Genomic DNA, 22,088 nt, shown 5'->3' with positions numbered 1-22,088 from the left:
GAGGTGGCTGGGGTCTGGTGCGGCGCTGTGCAGCCCGCGCCCACGTCAGACGTGAACATCAATTTGCTTCGAAAGACAAGGATAAAGAGGCACGATCTGATTTATCAGTTTCTAGGAAACACCCTCTGGGAGGAAGGCAGACAGCGCCCGCCGGGGACCTTACAACCGCCCGCCAACCGGGTGGGGCCGGTAGGGGCGCCGCGGGAGGGTCTGCGGGCCCCAGCGTCCCTGGGTCTGAGCCCCAAGTCGGGGCAGAAGTGAGGCCGAGCTCGCAGAAACCCCTCAGTGATCACCGAGGTCTGGGCCGAGGGCGGTGTCAGCGTCGGCGCTGGGGAACGCAGGCCCCGTGCGGGCGGCTGCGCGCGAAGCCGGCTTTGCAGACGCAGCGGAAGGAGCCGCTGGTGTTCACGCAGCGCTCGCTCTTGCACAGCAGCCCACGCTGGTTCAGCTCTCGGCACTCGTCGATGTCTGCAGGTGGGGCGACAGGTGCGGCTTCGCTGAGCCTCCAGGCGGCTCCTCACCACAGGCCCCTCCCCTGCCCCACCCCAAAGCCCCGCTCACCCACGCAGCGGGCACGCGAGGCGTCGAGCTGGAAGCCGCCGGGACACTCGCACACGGCGCCGCCTGGCCGCGGCACACAGCGGCCACTCACGCAGCGACACTCGTCTGAATCCTCCTCTGAACTGTCCTCATCTGCATGGCCCAGAACAATACGGCCTTCAACACTGACCCCCGGCCAAAGGCTACCAACCCCGCCACAGCCCGCCCCGGCAGCACTCACCTCTCCCGGGCTTCCCCAGCAGCAGGGGGCTCGTGTCCCAGAAGGAATTGCTTTCGCTCTGCGATGTCGGGCACTGGGACCCTGGGAGGAGCAGAGCTGGTCAGCGACGCTGGGTCCCCAGGCCCTGGCCCCCATCCTCGCTCCTGGCCAACTCCTCCCCGACTGCCTTACCCGCTCCGCGCGGCGGGCACGGGCGGCACTGGGCGCCCCAGCCGCGGCCCTGGCGGCAGCAGCAGTCGTCGAAGGTAAGGGCAGGCCCGGCCTGGGGGCCCGCGCACATGCCGTCCTCTCCGCGCTGACTCCAGCACACGTCGCGCCGCTCCGGGGCGCGCTCTGTGGACAGCACCTGGCATTAGGGAGGGGCCCAAGGCAGGGACCGCCCGCCTCCGCCCCACACCACCAGCGCGGGAGCCACATGACGGACAGGGCCCTGGCCGACCCTCGCCCTCACCGGCCGGGCTCTCGGGGAGCTGGCAATCACGGCCGGAGGGCCCGGGCACCCAGGGCGGGCGACACTCGCAGCGGTAGGAGCCCGGCAGGTTGACGCAGCGGCCAGGGCGGCAGGCTGCCGGGTCCTGACACTCGTCCACGTCTACGAACAGCGAGGGGGTGGGTGGGAGCCGTCACAGCTCGGCCCGGGCCCCGCCCCTCCCGCGTACCCCACTCCCCGGCCCGGGCCTCACCCATCTCTTCCGGGCTCAGGCACTGGCGCTGCGCAGGACTGTACTCCGCTGGGGGCGTGCAGGCACAGCGGTAGCCGCCGCGCGTGTTCTCACACACTCCGTTCCGGCAGTTGGACTCGTCCAGGCATTCGTCCACGTCTGCAGGGAGGAAAAGCGTGGGTGGTAGGGGCAGGCCCGGGATGGGCGGGGTGGCGCGTGTCTCCCTGCCGCTTCCCCACGGCCGCCAGGGGGCTGAGCTCACCCACGCATTCCAGCAGGTTCCCGTCGTAGTAGAAGCCCTGCTTGCAGTAGCACTCGTAGCCAGGCTGTGTGTTCACGCACTTGCCCTCCTTGCAAATCTCCGCCCCGAACAACATGCACTCGTCGATGTCTGACGGGTGACAAACAGTGGCCGCTCCGGTCCCGCAGCCGCGGCCGGAAGGCGTGGGCTGGGCTCACCACTGGAGCGAAGCTATCCCCGCGGGGCTGGGGGTGGGGCCTACCAGAGGGGCGGGGCCGGTGAGGAAGGGTGGGGCTTACTAGGCGCGGGCAGCTGACCCAGCGAGCGCCGGCGGGATCCGCGTGATCCCAGCCCGGGGTGAGTGAGTGCGGGGCGGGCGGAGCGGCGGGGCGCTTACCACGGTGGGCTGGGATGCCGTAGTTGACGATGTTGTTGTCCTGGGTGTAGCCCTTTCCGTCTGGGCAGAGGCTGTGGAACTCGGCTGCGGGGGCAGGGCGGCCGTGGGGAGGGAAGGGGCAGGACTGAGCGCGCGCGTGGGTTTCGGGCTGCAGCCCGCCGCCTATTTCCCAACTGCCAGGGGGCGCCATTTCCCACATTTGGCTTCCAGAGGAAGAAACTGAAGATCTGGGAAGGGGCCTGCCCGGCTCCTGACCTGAGCTGTAGACTGGGCAGGGGTAGATTTCGCAGTGGTCGCCCCAGCCGGCCCCCAGCGAGCAGCAGCACTCCTGCTGGGTGACGTTGGTGGCCAATACGCTGTCGCAGAACACTGTGTCATCGAAGTTCAGGTAGCACTCCTTCTTATGGTGGGGCTGCTCCACCTCTGAGGGGTGGAGGGCAGCTCAGGGTCGTGCACATACCCCCTTGGCCCTGTCCACCCTGCCCACCCACCACAGCTCTTTCCCCCACCTTCCCTGGCTCCCCTCAGTCTCCTCCTGAGAGCTGGCTCTGTTCTCAGCGTGGTGTTCTGGGCCCTTCATGGTCTGGCCCCACCAGACTCCCCCAGACAAAAGGACGTCTTCCGGTTCCCCAAATTCAGGAGGGTGAGGCCAGGACACATCTCTGAACCCCAGCTGCAGCTCAGGGGAGTTGTCCAGTCCAAGGGAGGCGCTGGGAGGATACTCACCCTCACAACCGTGCTGGTCCTGGGTGGGAGTGAAGCCCTCATCGCAGACACACACATAGGAGCCCTGAAGGTTCTTGCAGGCCCCGTGGGGAAGGCACAGGCCTGGGTCCTGGGTGCACTCATCTATGTCTGGGGGGCAAGAGTAGCGCAGATGGAAACCCAGCCCCTCTTTCCCTGGGGCTGCACTTCAAGGGCCTCACGCAAGTTCAGAACCTGAATTTCCACTTTGGTTTCAAAGTATGTACAGCAGGAAGTCTGCTGAGCCTGTGCATGTGTCTGAATGTGCATGTGGACATTCACTGCTGTCCTTCATAACACCTTCAGTGGCTCCCACTAACCTTACAAGACCTAAAGGTATCAGAAGCCCAAATGGAAAGGCCTCAAATGCCACTAAACTCAGCTTGGCATTTGAGGCCTTTCGAATTGAGCTTCGGATACCTTTAGGTCTCATCACGCCTTACTCTAGACCACCTTCCACTCCCCAACTCTGTGCTCAGGGCACCCTCCCCTCCTCTGTAAACGTAACTAGCTCCTTCCAGATCTCTGTGCTTTGCAATTACTGCTCTTTGGTCCTGGAATGACTTCTCGTGCCTTGCCTTTCCCATGCCTAGGGAACTCCTACTTACGTTTTGGTCCAGTTCAGTCCAGTTCAGCATTCACCTCCCCATTGCAATTAATCATTAGTCCATACCTTTCTTGACACCCAGGACCCTGAACTGTCAGAATCAGTTTACATGTCGGCCTCCCCTAGCTGGGAGCCCTGGGTGATTGCTGATTACCTAGTACAAAGCACAGAACCTGGAAAATAGTAGGTGCTCAATAAACTTTTTTTTTTTTTTTTTTTGAGATGGAATCTCACTCTGTTGCCCAGGCTGGAGTGTAGTGGCGCAATCTCGGCTCACTGCAACCTCCACCTCCCGTGTTCAAGCGATTCTTCTGCCTCAGCCTCCCGAGTAGCTGGGACTACAGGCGCGCACCATCACGCCCAGCTAATTTCTGTATTTTTAGTAGAGACAGGGTTTCACCATATTGGCCAGGCTGGTCTCAAACTCCTAACCTCATGATCTGCCCGCCTCAGCCTCCCAAAGTGCTGGGATTACAGGCGTGAGCCACTGCCCCCAGTCTGAGCCACTGCACTCAGCCTAAACTTTTGTTGGATGAACGCACGTATGGGTGAGTTGATGGGGAAGACCAATACATTAATATCTGTAAAGAGCTTAACAGAGTGCCTGGCACACAGTAAGCACAACAATAGCACTAACTGTCATGTTTACTGTGATCATTGTTATTCCAGGTGAAAGACCGGAAGGCTGAGCAGATGGATGGGTGGGTGGGTGGAAGGATAGATGAAAAGATGGATGGATGGATGGATGGAAGGAAGGAAGGAAGGAAGGAAGGAAGGAAGGAAGGAAGGAAGGAAGGAAGGAAGGAAAGAAAAGGAAGGAAGGGAGGAAGGAAAGAAGGAAGGAAGGAGGGAAGGAAGGAAGGAAGCAAGGAGGGAAGGAGGGAAGGAAGGAATAGAGAAAGGCCACAGTGTATCTAGGGAATTACTGCTCCCTGTCACATCCCTCAGGAACTCTCAGCCAGTCCCCCATACCTTGGCATTTCCTGCCACCCACCAGCCGATGCCCCTGGGGGCAAAGACATCTGTAGGAGCCATTGGTATTGATGCAGTCACCCCCAATGCAGGCTGCAGGGAAGTCACACTCATCAATGTCTGTAGGGGATGGAAGGGGTGGAGACTCTCAGGGGCTGATCACCACCCCCGGCCTGAGGCAGCCAGAGATTTCCCCCAGAGCCCTGGGTCAGTCCCACACCTCCATGCCCCAACTGAGATCTGGATTAGGACTGGACCCTGGGGGGTGGGGGTCCTGGGGTGGGGAGGCACAGGTCAGCACCCCAGCTCTAAGATCCCTCACCCTCGCAGTGGCTCCGGTCCCTGGACAGATGGTAGCCAGAGAGGCACTGACACTGGAAAGATCCTGGTGTGTTGGTGCAGATGCCATTGTCACACACGTCCCCAGTCTCACACTCGTCCACATCTGAAGGGCATAGGGGGTGTCAGAGGACCAGGCTGGGAGGTCTTGGGTTTCTACTACTCTTTTCTCACTTCTCCGCATGGCCTGGAGCACCAGAGCTGAGGCCAGCAGCACTCAAGCACAGGTCTCACCCTGCTTCTGGGTGGCACATGGTGCCCTGGTGACCAGGCTGGTGCTGCCAGGGTCTCTAGGCCAGGTCTGATGCTAAAGAGCCTCCCCAGCCTCCCCCAGCCTCTCTCCCTGCCCCAGCCGCTTTCACTGCTGCTCCCATCCTTCTGTCACCTGCCATGGCTCCCTTTTTCCCAGGTGGATAAACTCCCTATCCCTGTCCTTTCCCCTTTCTCCTGCTCATGAGGTAAAGGAACTTGACCCTCCCCCGGGACACACTTTCCTGAGGCCTCTTTGGTGGAGCCCGTTGTTGCCCACACCCTAGACCCCTCCAAGCCACGGCTCTGCCTCTGAGGTGCCGCTGGCCTCCTGCAGCCTCAGCCCTCCTGTGGCTGTCAGCACCCACCTTCCTCGCTCCTCCTGCTCTGTTTTCCTCTCCATCCTGGGAGTTTCAAACATCCGCGTGGACAAACAGTTCAGCCTCTGACCTCACATTCCTGGATCTCTCGGCTTCCATGACCTTCCCCTCACTCTCAGGGTCCCAAGGGGATTTTCATCACTTAGATCTGCTCCACCCTGGGGCCCTCAGAGGCTGCCTGCTTTCCACGGTTCTCAGGTCCTCACTTCCACCTTCCCTCTCACAGGGCCTGGTGCCTCCCTCTCAGTCCTCTGAGCTTGCCTAACACCCTCAGACTCTGACAGTTCCCAGCTGGAGCCCAGGGTTCATCATCCCTAGGACTCCCGTCCCTGATCCATAAACACCTCTCCTTCCTCCTCACTGGTCTGGCAATGCCCAGTCTCTGGTCAGAGCTGTGGCCTGTGGATCCTGGGTGTAGGGTGGGATTGGAGCAGCCACCAAGCTGAGCATGCTGGGCCAGAGCCACACGCTTCAGCCTCAGTCCAGCAGAGCCTCGGGTGGCTGGCACCTCCCTCTCTGACTCCTCTCAAGCTTTGACTTCCACAAAGCCCCTAGGCAGCCCCATGCCCTGGGGCATTTCCAAACCGCCACTGTTCTCCTGAGTCCCCTACTCAACCCAGGCCCTTCACTGTGTATTGAGAGAATTAAGGGTAATCGCCCTTAACCCACTGAACATCGTTATCTACATCCATTCCCCTCCTGCTCCTGTTACAGCAAGAGATGTCCTTCCCCTGTCCACAGCCAGCTGCCCACTGGCTCTCCTCCCTCCTCTCCTGACCCTGATGCCCTTGTCTCCTGGTCCACTCTCTTGGCATCACCTCCTCAGCCTATACCAAAGCCCTACTTAGGAAGAGCAAGAGTCCCCAGGTCTTGTTCTTCCTCACTTGCTGCCCACATATCCTGGCCTCTGTCCCCATCATATCCCAAAAGCTACCCTGCCAAGGCCACGAAGGACCTTCTTGCCAAGGAAGGCATCACTAGAATTTCCATATAGGATTAGGGGGCAGACCCCTAAGTCTTGTTCTAAGACTTGTTGTCTCACCAGTTCTTATTTTACAAGAACCTCTCTACTGCACTTAGCTCATCCTCCTCCTTCCCTGGAAATATGTCCTCCCCAGCTTCCCAGATGGTGCCCCTCAGGTGCCCCTACTATCCCTCCCCCACCATGTCCTCCAACTCCTTCCCCAGCCTGCCTCTGAACTGTCAGTGTCCACAAGGCTCTGCTAGATGCTCTGCTTACCCAACCCACCTTGGGTTGGCTAAGCAGGCCCACCCAAGACTCCATAGCTCCCCTGGTCCATGGTCCATCATTCCAGGTGGGTATGCTGGCATCTCCTGCTGAGAGGCACGATCCACCCAATTTGTCCAATGTGGAGCTCAGCATTTTCCCTCCCAAATATGCTCACTTCTGAGGACCCATTACCAGTGAGCAGCACCACCCCCTCACTCACCCAAACCAGAAACGGGGAGGGGTCGTTACCACCCTCACTTTCACTTGACATCCAGTTAAAAAACCCAGGAGGTCTAACATTTCTCCAATACCATCGTCTCATGGCCATCCTGAGGCCACCACTCATCCTGTCCACCACTCTCTCCGCCCTAAGTCTCTCCAACAGACCTCCAGCTACCCTCCACAATCAGCAGCCGGGAACGTTCTAAAACAAATGACAAATCTTGTCACTCTTGCACTTAAAATGCTTCAGGTGAACACCTTCTGGGTGAAGCACAACCTCCCAGGCAGGAATTAGGGGACCCTCCAAGGGATGGGGATCTGCCCCTCCCCAGCCGGCCTCAGCCCCCATACCCGGGTCATTCCTTACAGTTCCCCAACACCCCACCCTCTGTCTCACCTCTGATCTGCCAGTGCCAGCCCCTATGCCTGGCATGCTGTTCCTCTCCTCCTCCTTTCTTGCCTAATTCCTAGTGATTCTTTTTTTTTTTTTTTTTTTTTGAGACGGAGTCTCGCTCTGTCGCCCGGGCTGGAGTGCAGTGGCCGGATCTCAGCTCACTGCAAGCTCCGCCTCCTGGGTTTACGCCATTCTCCTGCCTCAGCCTCCCGAATAGCTGGGACTACAGGCGCCCGCCACCTTGCCCGGCTAGTTTTTTGTATTTTTTTTTTAGTAGAGACGGGGTTTCACCGTGTTAGCCAGGATGGTCTCGATCTCCTGACCTCGTGATCCGCCCGCCTCGGCCTCCCAGAGTGCTGGGATTACAGGCTTGAGCCACCGCCCCCGGCCTTCCTAGTGATTCTTTAAGACGACCCAGGCCTCCTTCCTCCCATCCCGCTGTGTCTCCAGGAAGCAGCCCAGCTGCATCCAGGCCCAGCACTGCACACTACAGTCTGTGTCTTTCCTTCAGTTTTCTCTGAGTCCCAGCCCCCAGCCCCGCCTCTTGGTGTATAATAAACATGAGTGCAGGGGGGACTACTATCCTCTCCACCCATTCTTTGATATCTTTTTTCCTTCAAATTTAAGTAACATGCTTTGCAAACGCAGCTTCAAGCTCTGCCCCCTAAGACTCTTGCTATGTGGAAATTCTAGTGGTGCCTTTTTTTTTTTTTTTTTTTTTTTGAGACGGAGTCTCGCTCTCGCCCAGGCTGGAGTGCAGTGGCACGATATCGGCTCACTGCAAGCTCCGCCTCCCGGGTTTACGCCATTCTCCTGCCTCAGCCTCCCGAGTAGCTGGGACCACAGGCGCCCGCCACCACGCCCGGCTTTTTGTATTTTTAGTAGAGACGGGGTTTCACCGTGTTAGCCAGGATGGTCTCTATCTCCTGACCTCGTGATCCGCCCGTCTCGGCCTCCCAAAGTGTTGGGCTTACAGGCGTGAGCCACCGCGCCCCGCCCTAGTGGTGCCTTTCTTGCAAGGTTCGTTGAGTAAATGAATGAGCAGAGCCACCTGGGGATGAATGAGCTACCTTCCACCCACTGTTTACAGCGTGACCCGCTCCCTGGCTTCAGCGCGTGGAGCGCTGCGGAGGCCCGGGGCTGGGGTGCTGGCGCTCACCTACGCAACTGCGGCCGTCGGGCGCGGGCGCGTAGCCCTGGGCACAGGTGCAGCGGAAGGAGCCCGGGAGGTTCTCGCACCAGCCAGGCGAGCAGGGGCTGCCCTCGGCGCACTCGTTCACATCTGCGGCAGAAAGACCTAGCCTCGGACTCTGCCCCACCGGAAGGCGGACCGCGCACCCCTCGGGGATGTGGGTCTCTTCCTCCCAGAAACGCGGGATTGAGCGGACAGCGTCTACTCTCGGAAGGCCCCGCCCCCAGACGCCAATCACCACCGCTAGCCCCGCCCCGCCCCCAGCGGAGCCAGACGGGTAGGCACCCGACAGCCCCACCCACTCGCATGCAGGCCCCGCCCTCACCGCGACAGGCCCCGCCCCCCTGACTGCGGTAGCCAGGTTGACAGGCTATGCACTTGAAGCTCCCGGGCTTGTTCTCGCATTTGCCATCCGGGCAGGAGCTCGGGTCCCGGCACTCGTCGATATCTGCACGGTAGGGAGAAGGAAGAGGACCCATCTGCGGACAACGTGGGTGGCCCGACTCCCAGCGTCCACAGCAGGGCCTTCCCCCTACACAAATCTACCAGGCTCTCGGAACCGCAACCTCTGAAAGGCCCAGAGCTGAGCATACAGGCTGGGTGCGGTGGCTCACGCCTGTAAATCCCAGCACTTTGGGAGGCCGAGGCGGGTGGATCACCTGAGGTCAGGAGTTCCGAGACCAGCGTTGCCAACAAGGTGAAACCCCGTCTCTACTAAAAATACAAAAATTAGCCAGGCGTGGTGGCAGATGTCTGTAATCCCAGATACTCGGGAGGCTGAGGCAGGAGAATCGCTTGAACCCGGGAGGCGGAGGTTGCAGTGAGCCAAGATCTTACCACTGCACTCCAGCCTGGGCGACAGAGACAGACCCCGTCTCAAAAAAAAAAAAAAAATAATAATAATAATAATGCAGGCCCCCCAGGCCCACCCCAGGTGGGGAGACAGCTAAGGAGCCCCTTCTTTGATCTGAATGGGTTCCCCTCACCTTCGCACACAGGAGGCCGGGAGGCTTTGAGCCGGTAGCCGGGGTAGCAGTTGCACTTGTAGTGACCGGGAAAGTTGATGCAGAAGCCGCCGTCGCCGCACAGGTGGGGCTTGGCGCATTCGTTCAGGTCTGTGCGGGAGGAAGGGGCCACGAAGCGGGTGTTGGAGGCGGCGGCCGTGGGGTGGGGATTACACGGCGGTCTGGAGGAGAGCCTGTCCCACCCAAGGCCGCCCCCGCCCTGGCGGCGCTCACCCACGCACGAGCGCCCCCCGGCGCCCACATGCAGGCGGTAGCCGCGGTTGCAGTGGCAATTGTAGGAACCGCCGGTGTTCATGCAGATGCCCCTGCCCGGGCCACAGGGCTCTGCCTCGCACTCGTTCACATCTGAGAAGAACCGGTAGGCCGAGAAAAGTCAAAGGAAGCGTCACTATCTAGGGTCGCCCGCCCTCCGCTACCCACCTGCACGCCCGCCGCCTGCCCCGCCCTCACCCACGCAGTAGCGGTGCTGCGGATGTGACCGGTAGCCCGGGTTGCAGTGGCAGGAGTAGTCTGGGGGGCCTGGGACGCACTCTCCATGGCCACAGATGTTCTGATTCAGTCGGCACTCATCAGTCTCTGCGGGCATGGCCAGGTCAGGGGGCGGAGCAGGGAGCACTCACCTTATGTCAAATCCCCAGGGCAGACCTTAACACCCTAGTCACACCATGACCTCAGGTTCCTGTATGCCCATACTCCAACTCCAGGATGTCCTATTTCTCTATGTTAGATAACCCCAATATCAAGACCCCAGAAAGCTCCAAACCAGGACTCTGACTTCCTTATTACCCCACACCCAGGCCGCCATACTTCCATTCCTAGTTCACTCCAAGACCCTGACCCCAGTCACCTCAAACCAAGCCACATCCCCTCAGGGCCCCTCAGCAGTCCCAGTACTCCCACCCAAGGGACTAAAACCCCTTTCTCCCCAGTCACCTCAACACCTCAAACTCTATAGCCTCAGTCACACCACTATCCTCTAGCCCAGTGACTCCAAAAGCCCTTGCCCCAGGGACCAGACCCCCCTATTCCAGAAGGGTTGATTACCCCCCTCCCAGGACTAGCAGTAGCTGGTTTCCTGGGAATCCTAACTAGTGCCAGAGTTGTGCACAGGCGCTCAGATCCAGGAACCCTCCCTCACTCTCTTTGTCACCAAGCCCAGGACTCCCTGCCTCCAACATCTCCCTCCTTTGGATCCTCACTGCTCACCAGTTTCATTTCCCACAGCCCCTTCCCCCTCACCCCTGCCATGCAGCCTGGGCCATGACAGTGAACTCTGCTGCGCCCCAAACCCACTTGACCAGTGGGCTTTGCAGGCGGTTCTCTTTGCCTGGAGCACCTCTCCTTAGGCTTCCTTAACAGCCCCTCCTTTGAGGGCCCTTGTCCACATTCCCAGTTCCCCCAAGAACAGCCATCTCCCACCTGAGCCCTCACCCCAGGAGCTCATGGAGCATCAGGGTTTCAGTTGGATTGGCAGTTCCCTTGTGGTTTTGAAGCCTACACAGGCATGGGCTTGAACGCGGCTCAGTTGTGTGACCTGGGGCAGGTTACTGAACCTCTCTGAGGCTCAGTTTTCTCATCTGGAAAATGAGGCTAACAATGCTCACTTCACAGAGTATGAGAAAGTTGAATGGTATGTAGAATGTAAAACTCTTCGGACAGTACCTGGCACAAAGGGACTGCTCAGTCTGAGCCAGCAATTATGATGCTCAAAATCCTGCAGACACCGCCCACAGCCTCTGGCATCAAACTCAAGCCTCCTGACAAGGCTCCATGCACTGGACTTCCCCTGGTTCAGAGACACTGGCCTGTGTGTGGGTTCTCCCTCCTCCACCAGTGTTTCATGCTTCCATGCCTTTGCCCGAACTTCATTTCCCTTGTGATATCCTTTTCCCAAGCTGAATGCCCCTCTCTTCCTCACTTCTCTGGCACTTCTAACCTTTCTTTCTTTTCCTCCCTCCTTCCCTCCCTCCTTCCCTCCTTCCCTCCCTCCCTCCCTCCCTCCCTCCCTCCCTCCCTCCTTCCTTCCTTCCTTCCTTCCTTCCTTCCTTCCTTCCTTCCTTCCTTCCTTCTCTCTCTCTCTTTTTGAGACGGAGTCTCGCTCTGTCGCCCAGGCTGGAGTGCAGTGACCGGATCTCAGCTCACTGCCAGCTCCGCCTCCCGGGTTCATGCCATTCTCCTGCCTCAGCCTCCTGAGTAGCTGGGACTACAGGTGACCGCCACCACGCCCGGCTAATTTTTTGTATTTTTAGTAGAGACGGGGTTTCACCATGTTAGCCAGGATGGTCTTGATCTGACCTCGTGATCTGCCCGCCTCGGCCTCCCAAAGTGCTGGGATTACAGGCGTTAGCCACTGTGCCTGGCCTCTTTCTTTTTTTCTTTTTCTTTTTTTTTTTTTTTTTTGAGATGGAGTCTCGCTCTATCGCCAGGCCGGAGTGCAGTGGCATGATCTTGGCTCACTGCAACCTCCATCTCCTGGGTTCAAGTGATTCTCCTGAGTAGCTGGGACTACAGGCGTGCATCGCCATGCCCAGCTAATTTTTTTTTTTTTTTTTTTGTATTTTTAGTAGAGATGAGGTTTCACCATGTTGGCCAGGATGGTCTTGATCTCTTGACCTTGTGATCCGCCCACCTCAGCCTCCCAAAGTGCTGGGATTACAGCCATGACCCACTGCACCCTGCCACGGTTTCCCAGTTTTCACAGGGAAACTCCCCAGGCAAAAAAAAAAAAAAAAAGAGAGAGCCAGCCATGGTGGTGTACACCTGTAATCCTGGCACTTTGGGAGACCAAGGCTGGAGGATCACTTGAGCCCAGGAGGTCAAGGCTGCAGTGAGCCATGATCGTGCCACTGGACTCCAGCCTAGGTGACAAGGTGAGACCCTGTCTCAAAAAACAAACCAAACAAACAAAAAGAAAGAAAGAACCCAAATAGTTCTTGAGCACCTACTATGTGCCAGGCACTGTTGACGTGCTGGGGATACTGCATGAACAAAAACAGACAAAAATTTCCTGTCTTTGTAGAGCAGACAGGCAACAAGTCAATCAATAAACAGAATCTCTTATGTCTTATAAATGCTATTAAAAAATAAATCAGAGGCCGGGCGTGGTGGCTCAAGCCTGTAATCCCAGCACTTTGGGAGGCCGAGACCGGTGGATCACGAGGTCAGGAGATCGAGACCATCCTGGCTAACATGGTGAAACCCCGTCTCTACTAAAAAAAATACAAAAAGCTAGCCGGGCGAGGTGGCGGGCGCCTGTTGTCCCAGCTACTCGGGAGGCTGAGGCAGGAGAATGCCGTAAACCCGGGAGGCGGAGCTTGCAGTGAGCTGAGATCTGGCCACTGCACTCCAGCCTGGGCGACAGAGCGAGACTCCGTCTCAAAAAAAAAAAAAAAAAAAAAAAATCAGAGCCGGGCGCGGTGCCTCATGCCTGCAATCCCAGCACTTTGGGAGGCCGAGGCAGGCGGATCACAAGGTCAGGAGATTGAGACTATCCTGGCTAACATGGTGATACCCTGTCTCTACTAAAAATACAAAAAAAAAAAATTAGCCGGGCGAGGTGTCGGGTGCCTGTAGTCCTAGCTACACAGGAGGCTGAGGCAGGAGAATGGCGCGAACCTAGGAGGCGGAGCTTGCAGTGAGCCGAGATCGGGCCACTGCACTCCACCCTGGGCGACAGAGTGAGACTCCGTCTCAAAAAAAGAAAAAGAGAAAATAAATCAGAGTAGAAGGAAGGAATTCTGAGGGTTGTGATAATAAGTAGGGTGGCAATGAGAGAAGGCTTTCTGAGCAGAGTTTGAAAGATGGTTATGGGCTGGGCACGGGTGGTTCACGGTGGTTCACTTTGGGAGGCCAAGGCGGGCGGATCACAGGTCAAGAGATCGAGACCATCCTGGCCAACATGGTGAAACCCCGTCTTTACTAAAAATACAAAAAAAAAAAAAAAAAAAAAAAAAATTAGCTGGGCGTGGTGGCGCATGCCTGTAATCCCAGATACTCGGGAGGCTGAGGCAGGAGAATCGCTTGAACCCGGGAGGCAGAGGTTGCAGTGAGCCGAGATTGCACCACTGCACTCCCACCTGGCGACAGAGCGAGGCTTCGTCTCAAAAAAAAAAATAACAACAACAAAAACAAACAAACGGGGAAACCTGCTAGACAAATTCTAAAAGACCTGTAACACTAATAAGTATTTGTTGAATGAATGAACTCCGTCAGAATGGGCTCACCACCATGCTACCTGGATCGGTTAGGGCAGTGGGATCTCTGGTGCTGCGGCTACCCTAGTGCTCAGCCCCGGATAAACGCTAGACTGTTAGCGCTAAGGAATGCCTGGGGGCGGGAGAGGAGGAGAGAAAACCAAACTGGGGGCGTGGCCCATGCAGGGCGTGGCTTTGCTGGTCGGGCCTTACCTGTGACCTGAGTGGGAGCGATCTCGACGGCGCTGCGGGAAGGAGGCAAGTCCGGCAGGAACCAGCGCATAGTCGGGGGCGAGGGACGGGAGATCAGCTCTGCGGGCGGCAGTGCACTCTGGTCAGAGACGACAGTGACTGAAGCCTCCCTTTCCACTTCAGTCTTGGCCCGGCGCCCCACCCCAGCTTGATTGTCCCTGAGTACTTAAACTGCGAACTCCCCGCCCACCCAGTGATTTAGCCCTTGAGGACTCATCCCTATAGAGCCCAGCTCACCGGGGTAGGGCCGGGCAGGAGACGTGGTGGCAGTTGGGTGGCTCTGCTGCACTGACCGCTCCTCACTCACTGGCTGCGGGTGACAGCAGCATGAGCCCTCCTGTCCCTTGCCTGCCCGCCCCTCCCATCTGGGTTCTCATACTCACTGAGTCCGTGGTCACCCCTAAAAGGGAAGAAGATGGGGCCATGAAGTGTTGGGGTGGGAGAAGGGAGTCAGATCTGGGATCAGCAGCTGAGTATTTGTAGTTAGGGTCTCTGGGAATTCAACAATCATGTCTCCAGGTCAAGGGTCAGGGGTTAGATTCTGTGGTTAGGGTGTGTTTGCATAATAGTCACATAATCAGGTTGATGGGCCTTGGGTTACAGATCAGGCTGTAGAAGGCTTAGGAGGTCAAATCTCTGGGTCGGAGTCAGAGGGTCATGTGGGAGGTCAGTGGATGGGTGAGGGATAAGGAATTGGGGGTTAGACTGTGAGGTCAGATCTGTGGATCAGAGGTCAAGGGGTCAGGCCTAGGGGCTTGGCATGGGTCAGGGATCAGAAGGTGTCAGGCTAGACCTCTCTCCTCCTCTGTGTCCTCAGGTGGTGGAGCCTGGCTAGGGCTCTCCGGAAGCTGCTGGGGCTTGGGTGGCCCGTCAGGGTGCAGGAAAAGGGAAAAGTCGCTTTCGCCCTGAATGGTGAGCGTCTGGTGGGAGGTGAGAATGTGGTATCCCTTCCCAGCTGGGCAGATCTCCTTGAACGCAGCTGCAGTCAAGACAGCAGACACAAAAGTGAGCATTCCCTGAACAGGTGCATGGACCTATGAACCCCTAGCCCTGCGTAATCCTGACTCACCGGTGCCATCTGCCGGGCAGCGCTGACACCGCGCGCCCCAGGCCTTGCCAACACTGCAGCAGCAGAGCTGGCGGGTGAGGCGGGTGGTCAGTGGATGCTGGCACTGGTGCTCGGGGCTCACCAGGCGGAAACACAGGCTCTTCTCCTCCAGTTTGTCTGCTGCAGGGGGCAGTGGGGGGCATGGGCTTCTGAGCCTGCACATTGCCCACGTCCCTCTGCCCAGCTGCTGCAGACCTTGCCTCTCCAGCCCAGACAACCCTTGATCCCCATGTGGTCTCTGACCCCATATGACCCTGAACTCATGTGACCCCTGAAACTTATGTGACCACTGACCCCACTGACTCCCGATTCTAGCTATCCTGGACTTCACCACTCCTACTCACCAAGCCTATGATCTGCATGACCCTGGCTCTGTGTAATCCCTGACCCCATGTGACTGCTAATGGCAGATCTCATGTGACCCCAGACCCCACTGACCCCTGATCCTATTGGCTCTGGCCTTTGTTCCTCCTGCAGTCAACCCTTAACCCCACTCTGATCTCTTGTGATCTCTGATCCTTGCTCCCAGCCATGCCTTGTGACCTCCCAGGAATCTGAGCCCCAGTCTCACCAATGCACTGTGTACGGGAGGGGCCTAAACTATGGCCAGGTGGGCAGACACAGCGATAGGAGCCAGGGTTGTTGAGGCAGTCACCATGGCGACACACGCCCGGCATTGCACACTCGTTGATGTCTGTGGTAAGTGGAAGTTTGGCCCCTCTGGTCTGGGGCCATGGGGTGACAGCAGGCTGCTCCGAGAAACTCAGGGTCTTGCCCCAGCCCCGCCTCCTCTCTCACCCACCTTGGGACCCTCCCCACCCCCAGTAATGGTTGGCCTGCCCCTCCAGCCCACAGAATCTCCTAGCTGGCCATACCCTGGCAGTGGGTGCTATTGAGCCTCTTGTAGCCCTGGGGGCAGTCAGTGCCCACTTCCCCACGTACAGGCCCTGGCTTCTGCACTCCTGTGTCTGCAGAGAGACGATAGCTTGGCATGGGAGGGTGAGAAGGGAACTGGGGAGGCGCACAGCAGATGTAGAGCGGAATCTGGTGACCTGGGGACTCCCACTGCAGGGATGGGTGGGGTGGGTGGGGAGGGGCCACCAGATGGGGAACGCCCCTCTGAGCCCAAGCACTCACACTGCAGCTGGGGGCACTTGTGGCACTTGCTCTGGCCCCAGGCGGTGCCGATGCTACCGCAGCAGTCTTCCTGCTTGGTGAGGCCGGGGAGGGGGTTGCTGCCACACTAGGGGAAGGAGGGGGAGGGGAGGTGGGGTCACAGAGCACCCCACCCCCGCGCCGCCTGTGGGGGTTGGGTCTTTTCCTCTTCCCCTGCCCCTCAGTTTTCCGCTATCCGGGTGAGTTGGGGCAGAGCAACCCTGAGAGAAGGAAAGGCCGATCGAGACTGCGAATTCACTCACGGGCTGCTTGGGCAGAGTGTCCTGGAAGCAGCGGCCCAGGGGCTTCTGGGTGGGCGGCCGGGGATGCGAGGGCTTGGGGTGCGGCAGCAGGTGCTGGGAGGGGGCCGCACCCTCGGCGTTCGAGCTCTCAATGCGGTGCACTTGGACCGAGGCCTCGGGCGGGTGATGGACGCGCACGTTCACCACGGGGGGCGGGGCCTGCACTGGGGGCGGGCGCGGTGGCCTCAGGGCTGTCCGCACCACGCCGCGGGTCACCGCGCTGAGCTCTCCAGGGCCGACCTTGCCCTGCCCCGGCCACCCTAGTGCCCACCCACTGGCGACCTTCCCGGGTTTGCTAGTCGCCTGGTACCTTCTGCTGAGATCTGTCCCGGGCCTAGGGGCACCAGGAAGGCTGCGTGCTGGGCAGGGGGCCCCTCCCCGGGCCCAGGAGGGTCGGCGATCACCTGGACGGCGTAGATGGCGTGCTTGCTGGCCACAGAGTCGCCCTCCGGAGCCAGGGGCGGCAGCGCCCCCGTGGACAGGGCCCCCGCCCTGCTCAGGCCAGGACCTGAGCCACCGGTACCCCCCGCCGGCTCCTCCTGCGGGCACCTGGCAGAAGCGCCCGGTGAAGTCTGGGGGACACAGGCACTGGTTTCGCGAGGAGCACTGGCCGCCGTTCATGCAGGGGAGAGGGCACACCACTGGGGAGAAGAGGGGGGTCAGGCCCTCATCCACATCCTGTCTCTTTCCGCTCCTCCCTACTTCCTTGCCACCCACTGGCTCTGTCCTCTTGGGAAGTCAGGTTTTGAGATACATCCTACACAGGGAAGCTGCCCTCTCTAGCTCCCCCCACATCCTTACACCCATGTTGGGTTCTGGAGTCTCAAGTCAAGGACTTGAATCCTCGCTAAGCCATGTGCCAGCTGTGCGACCCTGAGCAACTCACGTCTCCTCCCTGTGCCCCAGCGTCCTCATCTGTAGAGATGTGTGGGTTAGATGAGGTAAGGGCTGTACAAATGCTTACCCTAGGGCCTGGTACACAAAGGGTGCTTAATAAGTGGTGGCAAACAATTATGGTGATCTGGCTTTCCCCTTGGGCCTTCCAAAGGTATTGGCTCTGTCCCTGGCACCTCCTCCTCTTCTCCCCTAAACCCTTCCCTTCTTCAGGCCTCAGCCCTCTCTGCCTGCTCTCCACCCTCTCCCTCTTCACCATCCTGGGGCCCCCACCTCATCACTGGCAAAGATGTCCACATCTCAAGACACAGACACAGCCCCCAAACTTTCCAGGGCTCTCTCGGGCACCGCTGTCCAGGACATACTGTCAGAAGTCAGTATCCTGCCTCCCCACCTCCTCTTCACCTGGCCACCAGGCATCCACAGCTGAGCCCCCATGGCTCCATCCCTCCTGCTCTCCCCTGCCCAGTTACAGCCTCTAATGTCCCATGAACGTGCCTCCCCTCTTCCCTAGGGTCACTGCTCCTGCCCTGGCTCAGGCCTGGCCACCCAGACCCCTCCTTGGCATCCAGCCTCTCCTGCTGGTCCACAGTCTCAGTGTCCCAAAGAAACTTGCCTCAGGCAGAAGCTCACTCCATGGCCCAGAACCTTTTCAGCCCATCCCCCTCTGCTCCTTCCCTGTGCACCGCACACCCCAGGACCCATCTCCCTCTTGCAAATGTGCCTGCCTCCTGCCTCCTGGCCTCATTCTTGCCCTTCCCTCCACAACAGGGCCCCATGTCCCCCGCTCTACATATGCAGATTTCATCCTTCCCAGCTCAGTGTCTCCACCAGGAGGGAGCCTTTCCTCCTATCCCGCCCACCTGAGCTCCCTCTCCTGCCTTACCGCCCACTGGCCAGCACTGCCTGGCACCTGCTTGTCTGTCTGCCTCCTTATAGAGGGTACTCTGGAAGGCAGAGCCAGGCTGGCCTCAGCTCTGGGTCCCACAGGGGATTTGGGGGAATGAATGAAGGAGTGACTAAGGGAGGGAGAGGATGGGACCTTTGTCTGTTTCTGTCCCATACTCACCTTCGACCCATGCTACTACCAGCCTTGGGACTCTGACTCATCCCAAAACCCCAGCCCCTCTCCTGCCCACCCCATGGCTGCCCTCACTTCCCAGGGCAGGAGGGCAGGAGGGCGGGGGTACTGTTCTCCTGGATGCCAGAAGGGCCTCACAGGGACAGCCCACATCCATGGCCCTCAGGGTCAGGCTAAGCACATCCCAGCCCAGCCCATCCTGCCTGGCCTCCTGGGGCCAGACCTCACAGAGCAGAGGGGTGTGTCTGGGCTGGGGGAGGTAGGATTCTCTTTTTCCTGTCTCCCAGTGAGTCACTCATAGCGGTGAGAGTGACCTCCCAATGACACCCGCCCACTGTGGCCTGGGCACCGAGCCTGGGGGATGTGGGCAGCACAGATGGAGACAGCAGCCTGGGCAGGATGGCCAGGGAGCCTGGGAGATGGACACACATACACTCACACCCACAGTCCTCATCACACACACAGACTCATCCTGACACTAACACAGGTTCACATAAACATCCCCATACACTTGGCCGGGCGCAGTGGCTCACGCCTGTAATCCCAGCACTTTGGGAGGCCGAGACAGGTAGATCACTTGAGAACAGGAGTTTGAGACCAGGCTGACCAACATGGTGAAACTCCATCTCTACTAAATACAAAAAATTGGCCGGGCGTGGTGGTGCATGCCTGTAATCCCAGCTACTTGGGAGGCTGAGGCAGGAGAATCACTTGAACTCGGGAGGTGGAGGTTGCAGTGAGCCAAGATTGCACCATTGCACTCTAGCCTGGGCAACAAGAGCGAAACTCCATCTTAAAAACACAAAAACAAAAACACTCCCACACACTCTCTAACAGCGACTAGAGATACAACCCAAGACAACACAAAGATGGGTACTTCACAGAGTGCCACGCCATGCCCATGGCATGACTCCAGACACGGGCAATATGCGCACAGACACATGCGTGCACACCTCATCTCATGACAAATGTGAGCCACGAGTGGGGTTCCTTAGCTCTGTGAGTGGGCGAGTGAATATAGGAATGTGTAAGAGGGGCTGTTTTGCTGGTGCCATCATGGGCCTGGCCTAATTACCCTGTCCAGGAGGGTAATTACTGCTGGGACACCTCCCTGAGCCTGGCCCACAGGGCCTAGCAGGAGGATGACTGAGCCCCAGGCCTGACCCTTTGAAGAGAGATGCCAGGGAAGGGGTGGGCTCCAAACTGAACTGGGGAGGTTGTAGGGGCTTGGGGGAGGATGAGGGGGACCCTGAGGGCCTCCAAGGCAGGATGTCAGGAGCTTATGGGGAGGCATTGGAAAAGGAAAGGCTGAGAACCCCAAACTAGTCCCTACCTTCAGGCCTGCACTCTACTTTTAGGCCCCAACACCCTGCCTTCTCAGACTTTGCCAGTAACCAGCTCCCATCCCCAGCCCTGACCTTAGCTCCTCCTCCCAAGGAATGCAGGTGTCTACTCTGGCAGGCCCTACTTTAGACATTTTGTAAAGACTTTTCTTGTTTCTTCCAGCAAGTCTGCTTCTTGGGGGAATATTTATCCCTTCTCTGAGGCTTCCAGTCCCCGGCTCACATTCCTCAAAAACCCTGTGTGCTCCTGTTCAGAACTCAGCACCTTCTGGGAAGCCAGTGTCATCCAGGACCTCTGCATTTCCCCATCCCTTAGGCCCCAAACCTAATGCGAAGCTTCAAAGTCCAGGCCTCCATGCAGCCCTCCAACTCTGGCCCCCAGAGTTCCAGCCTCCCAAGTTCTCTGAGGCCCCTGGGCCCCCAGGTGCCCGGATCTCTGCCCTTTAAACCCTCAGCCCCCAGTCTCTTAAGGCCAAGACCCCACTAGCTCTCCCATCGAGCCTGGTGCCTGTTCTTCCCCTGCCCCCAGTCGTGCCCCCGGCCCTCACCCACGCGGAAGCCGGAGCCCGTGAGCGTGTCTGTGCTGTGGCCGTTCTCTCCGATGAGCGTCATGTTGGAGCCCTGCTGACAACTGTCCCGACACTGGCCCTTGAGACAGGTCCGCTTGCAGATCACCGGCGCAAAGACCACCTTGAAGCGCTCGCGGGCCAGCGCCCCGCCCCCGCCTGCGCCCCGCTCGCCGGCCGGCCCCCCCTCGACCCTGCCGCCCAGGCCCAGCAGCAGCAGCAGCGCCAGCAGCCCCGCCGCCCCCGCCCCGCGCATCTCAGGGGCCAGGCCGCCAGGAGCCCCTCGGGGCCCGGGCATCCGGGGCCGCAGGACCCGGGGGAGGGGGGGCGCACCCGGGCGGGGCGAGGGGCCCGCGCCCGAAGGAGTTAGAGGGCTGGGAGCCCCGGGAGAGGGTAGGGGGCAGCGAGGGAGGGCAGCGGAGGAAGCGGGCAGGAGGGGACCGCGGGGGCCCGGCGGGAGGCGCGGAGATGGAGACTGGACCGCGGGGAGCGCAGAAACTTCCTAGCCCCGGGACGAAGCCTAGCCCAGGCCCCGAACTCAGGCAGGAGCGAGGAGGCCGGAGCAAGTTGAGGTGGAGAGGAGGAGCGAGGGAGAGGAAGGCCGGGCGGCCGGCCCGCTCCGCGCCTCCCCCTGGCCGGGCTCCTCTCCCGCGGCCGCCGGGAGGCAGGGAGCGCGCGGGGAGGGCGCAGGGAGAAGTGAGCAGTTGTTTTCCCTGGCTGGAGAGCTGCGCGGCGGCGGCGAGGGGGGCTGGGACGCTGGCCCCGGGCCAGGGACACAGTTTTTTTTTTTTTTGTTTAAAGCGTCGTCGCTGCCTCCTGGAGAAGCGAGGGTGTGCAGGCGGGCGGAGGCTGGGGGGCGGGGCGGGGACCGTCCCCACCCCAGATGCCCGCCCCCGCCGGAACCCGCGGCCGCGCTGGGCCCTTTCCAGAGGGCCCTCACCTGGGACTGTCGGGCCGGCAGCGGATTCCTCCGGGCGGGGCGGGGAGGCCTGTGTAGGGCGAGATACCGTGCCTGAGGGAGAGAGGTGGCCCTGCCGGGTCACACTGACGATGGAGGCCGGGTGGGGCCGGAGCCCAGGCCTTCCAGCTCTTTCCCAGCCTCCCTTGCAAACGTCGGGGTCTCAGGGCCCCAAAGTCACTTCTTATTAGTGCTGATCCAATCCCCTCTGAGGAAAGGGCTCAAGGGTGGGGACAGCCTTTGGCCAGGGCTCACGGAGGTCCCAGGAAGAAGTCTGTGGGGTCCAGAAGAGGAGCAGAAAGAACAAAGCTAGAACCCAGCTTCCCTGCCAGCCCCCTCTGAATGGCTTCCTGGTGCCCACCCTGCCACCTCCCCCCTTTCCCTTCGTCTGGCTGTGCTGGCGGGGCTGGCTCTGGGCCTCAGACACTCTGGAATCGCCAAGGTCTGAGCTCAGGGCCTGGCCCCCTTCCCAGGCTAACAGCCGCGAGGAGGGGGGCGCTGTTCGAGGGCGCAGGGGCTGGAGAGGCGCACAGCAGAGCCCCAGGGCAGAGGCTGGCAGCGGCTGGGGGTGGGGGTCTTGAGTTTGGCCATGGCTGGAGAGGAGCATAGTTCCAGACCAGGCTTGTCCACTGGTCTGGAAGGAAAGGCTGCAACGTCTGGGGGCCCAGGCCTTACTGTGGGGCCTGCCATGAGACCCCAGGGTTCAGTCTCTGACTCACAGAACTCAGCAGGAGGCGGGGACAGCTAGGGCACATCCAGGAAGAGCGCTGCCAATGCCAAGTCAGGGCGGCACCGGACCC

The 22,088-nt window shown here is 59.6% G+C and overlaps 1 protein-coding gene and 1 pseudogene across 1 annotated transcript; both read right to left on the bottom strand.

The window, feature by feature from the left end:
• Positions 1-82: 82 nt before the first annotated feature.
• LOC105469574 (latent transforming growth factor beta binding protein 3) lies at positions 83-21,040 on the bottom strand. The gene is given in 29 exon segments (XM_011720814.3): positions 83-468; positions 562-693; positions 782-862; positions 953-1,114; positions 1,233-1,373; positions 1,465-1,602; positions 1,706-1,834; positions 2,082-2,165; positions 2,337-2,504; positions 2,808-2,936; positions 4,405-4,524; positions 4,727-4,849; positions 8,379-8,501; positions 8,737-8,859; positions 9,398-9,526; positions 9,650-9,781; positions 9,887-10,012; positions 13,843-13,941; positions 14,119-14,191; positions 14,265-14,281; positions 14,675-14,860; positions 14,951-15,109; positions 15,561-15,683; positions 15,865-15,957; positions 16,127-16,232; positions 16,408-16,610; positions 16,757-16,973; positions 16,975-17,087; positions 20,313-21,040. Coding segments are annotated over 29 exon segments (3,897 nt in total). The 5' UTR covers positions 20,629-21,040; the 3' UTR covers positions 83-316.
• On the bottom strand, positions 13,572-13,615 carry LOC112424594 (U7 small nuclear RNA; annotated as a pseudogene).
• Positions 21,041-22,088: the final 1,048 nt, after the last annotated feature.

This window comes from Macaca nemestrina, chromosome 12, assembly GCF_043159975.1.
Source record: "Macaca nemestrina isolate mMacNem1 chromosome 12, mMacNem.hap1, whole genome shotgun sequence".
Lineage (NCBI taxonomy): Eukaryota > Metazoa > Chordata > Mammalia > Primates > Cercopithecidae > Macaca > Macaca nemestrina.
The sequence above is the reverse complement of the archived record's forward strand: the minus strand, read 5'-3'. Positions and strand labels throughout refer to the sequence as shown.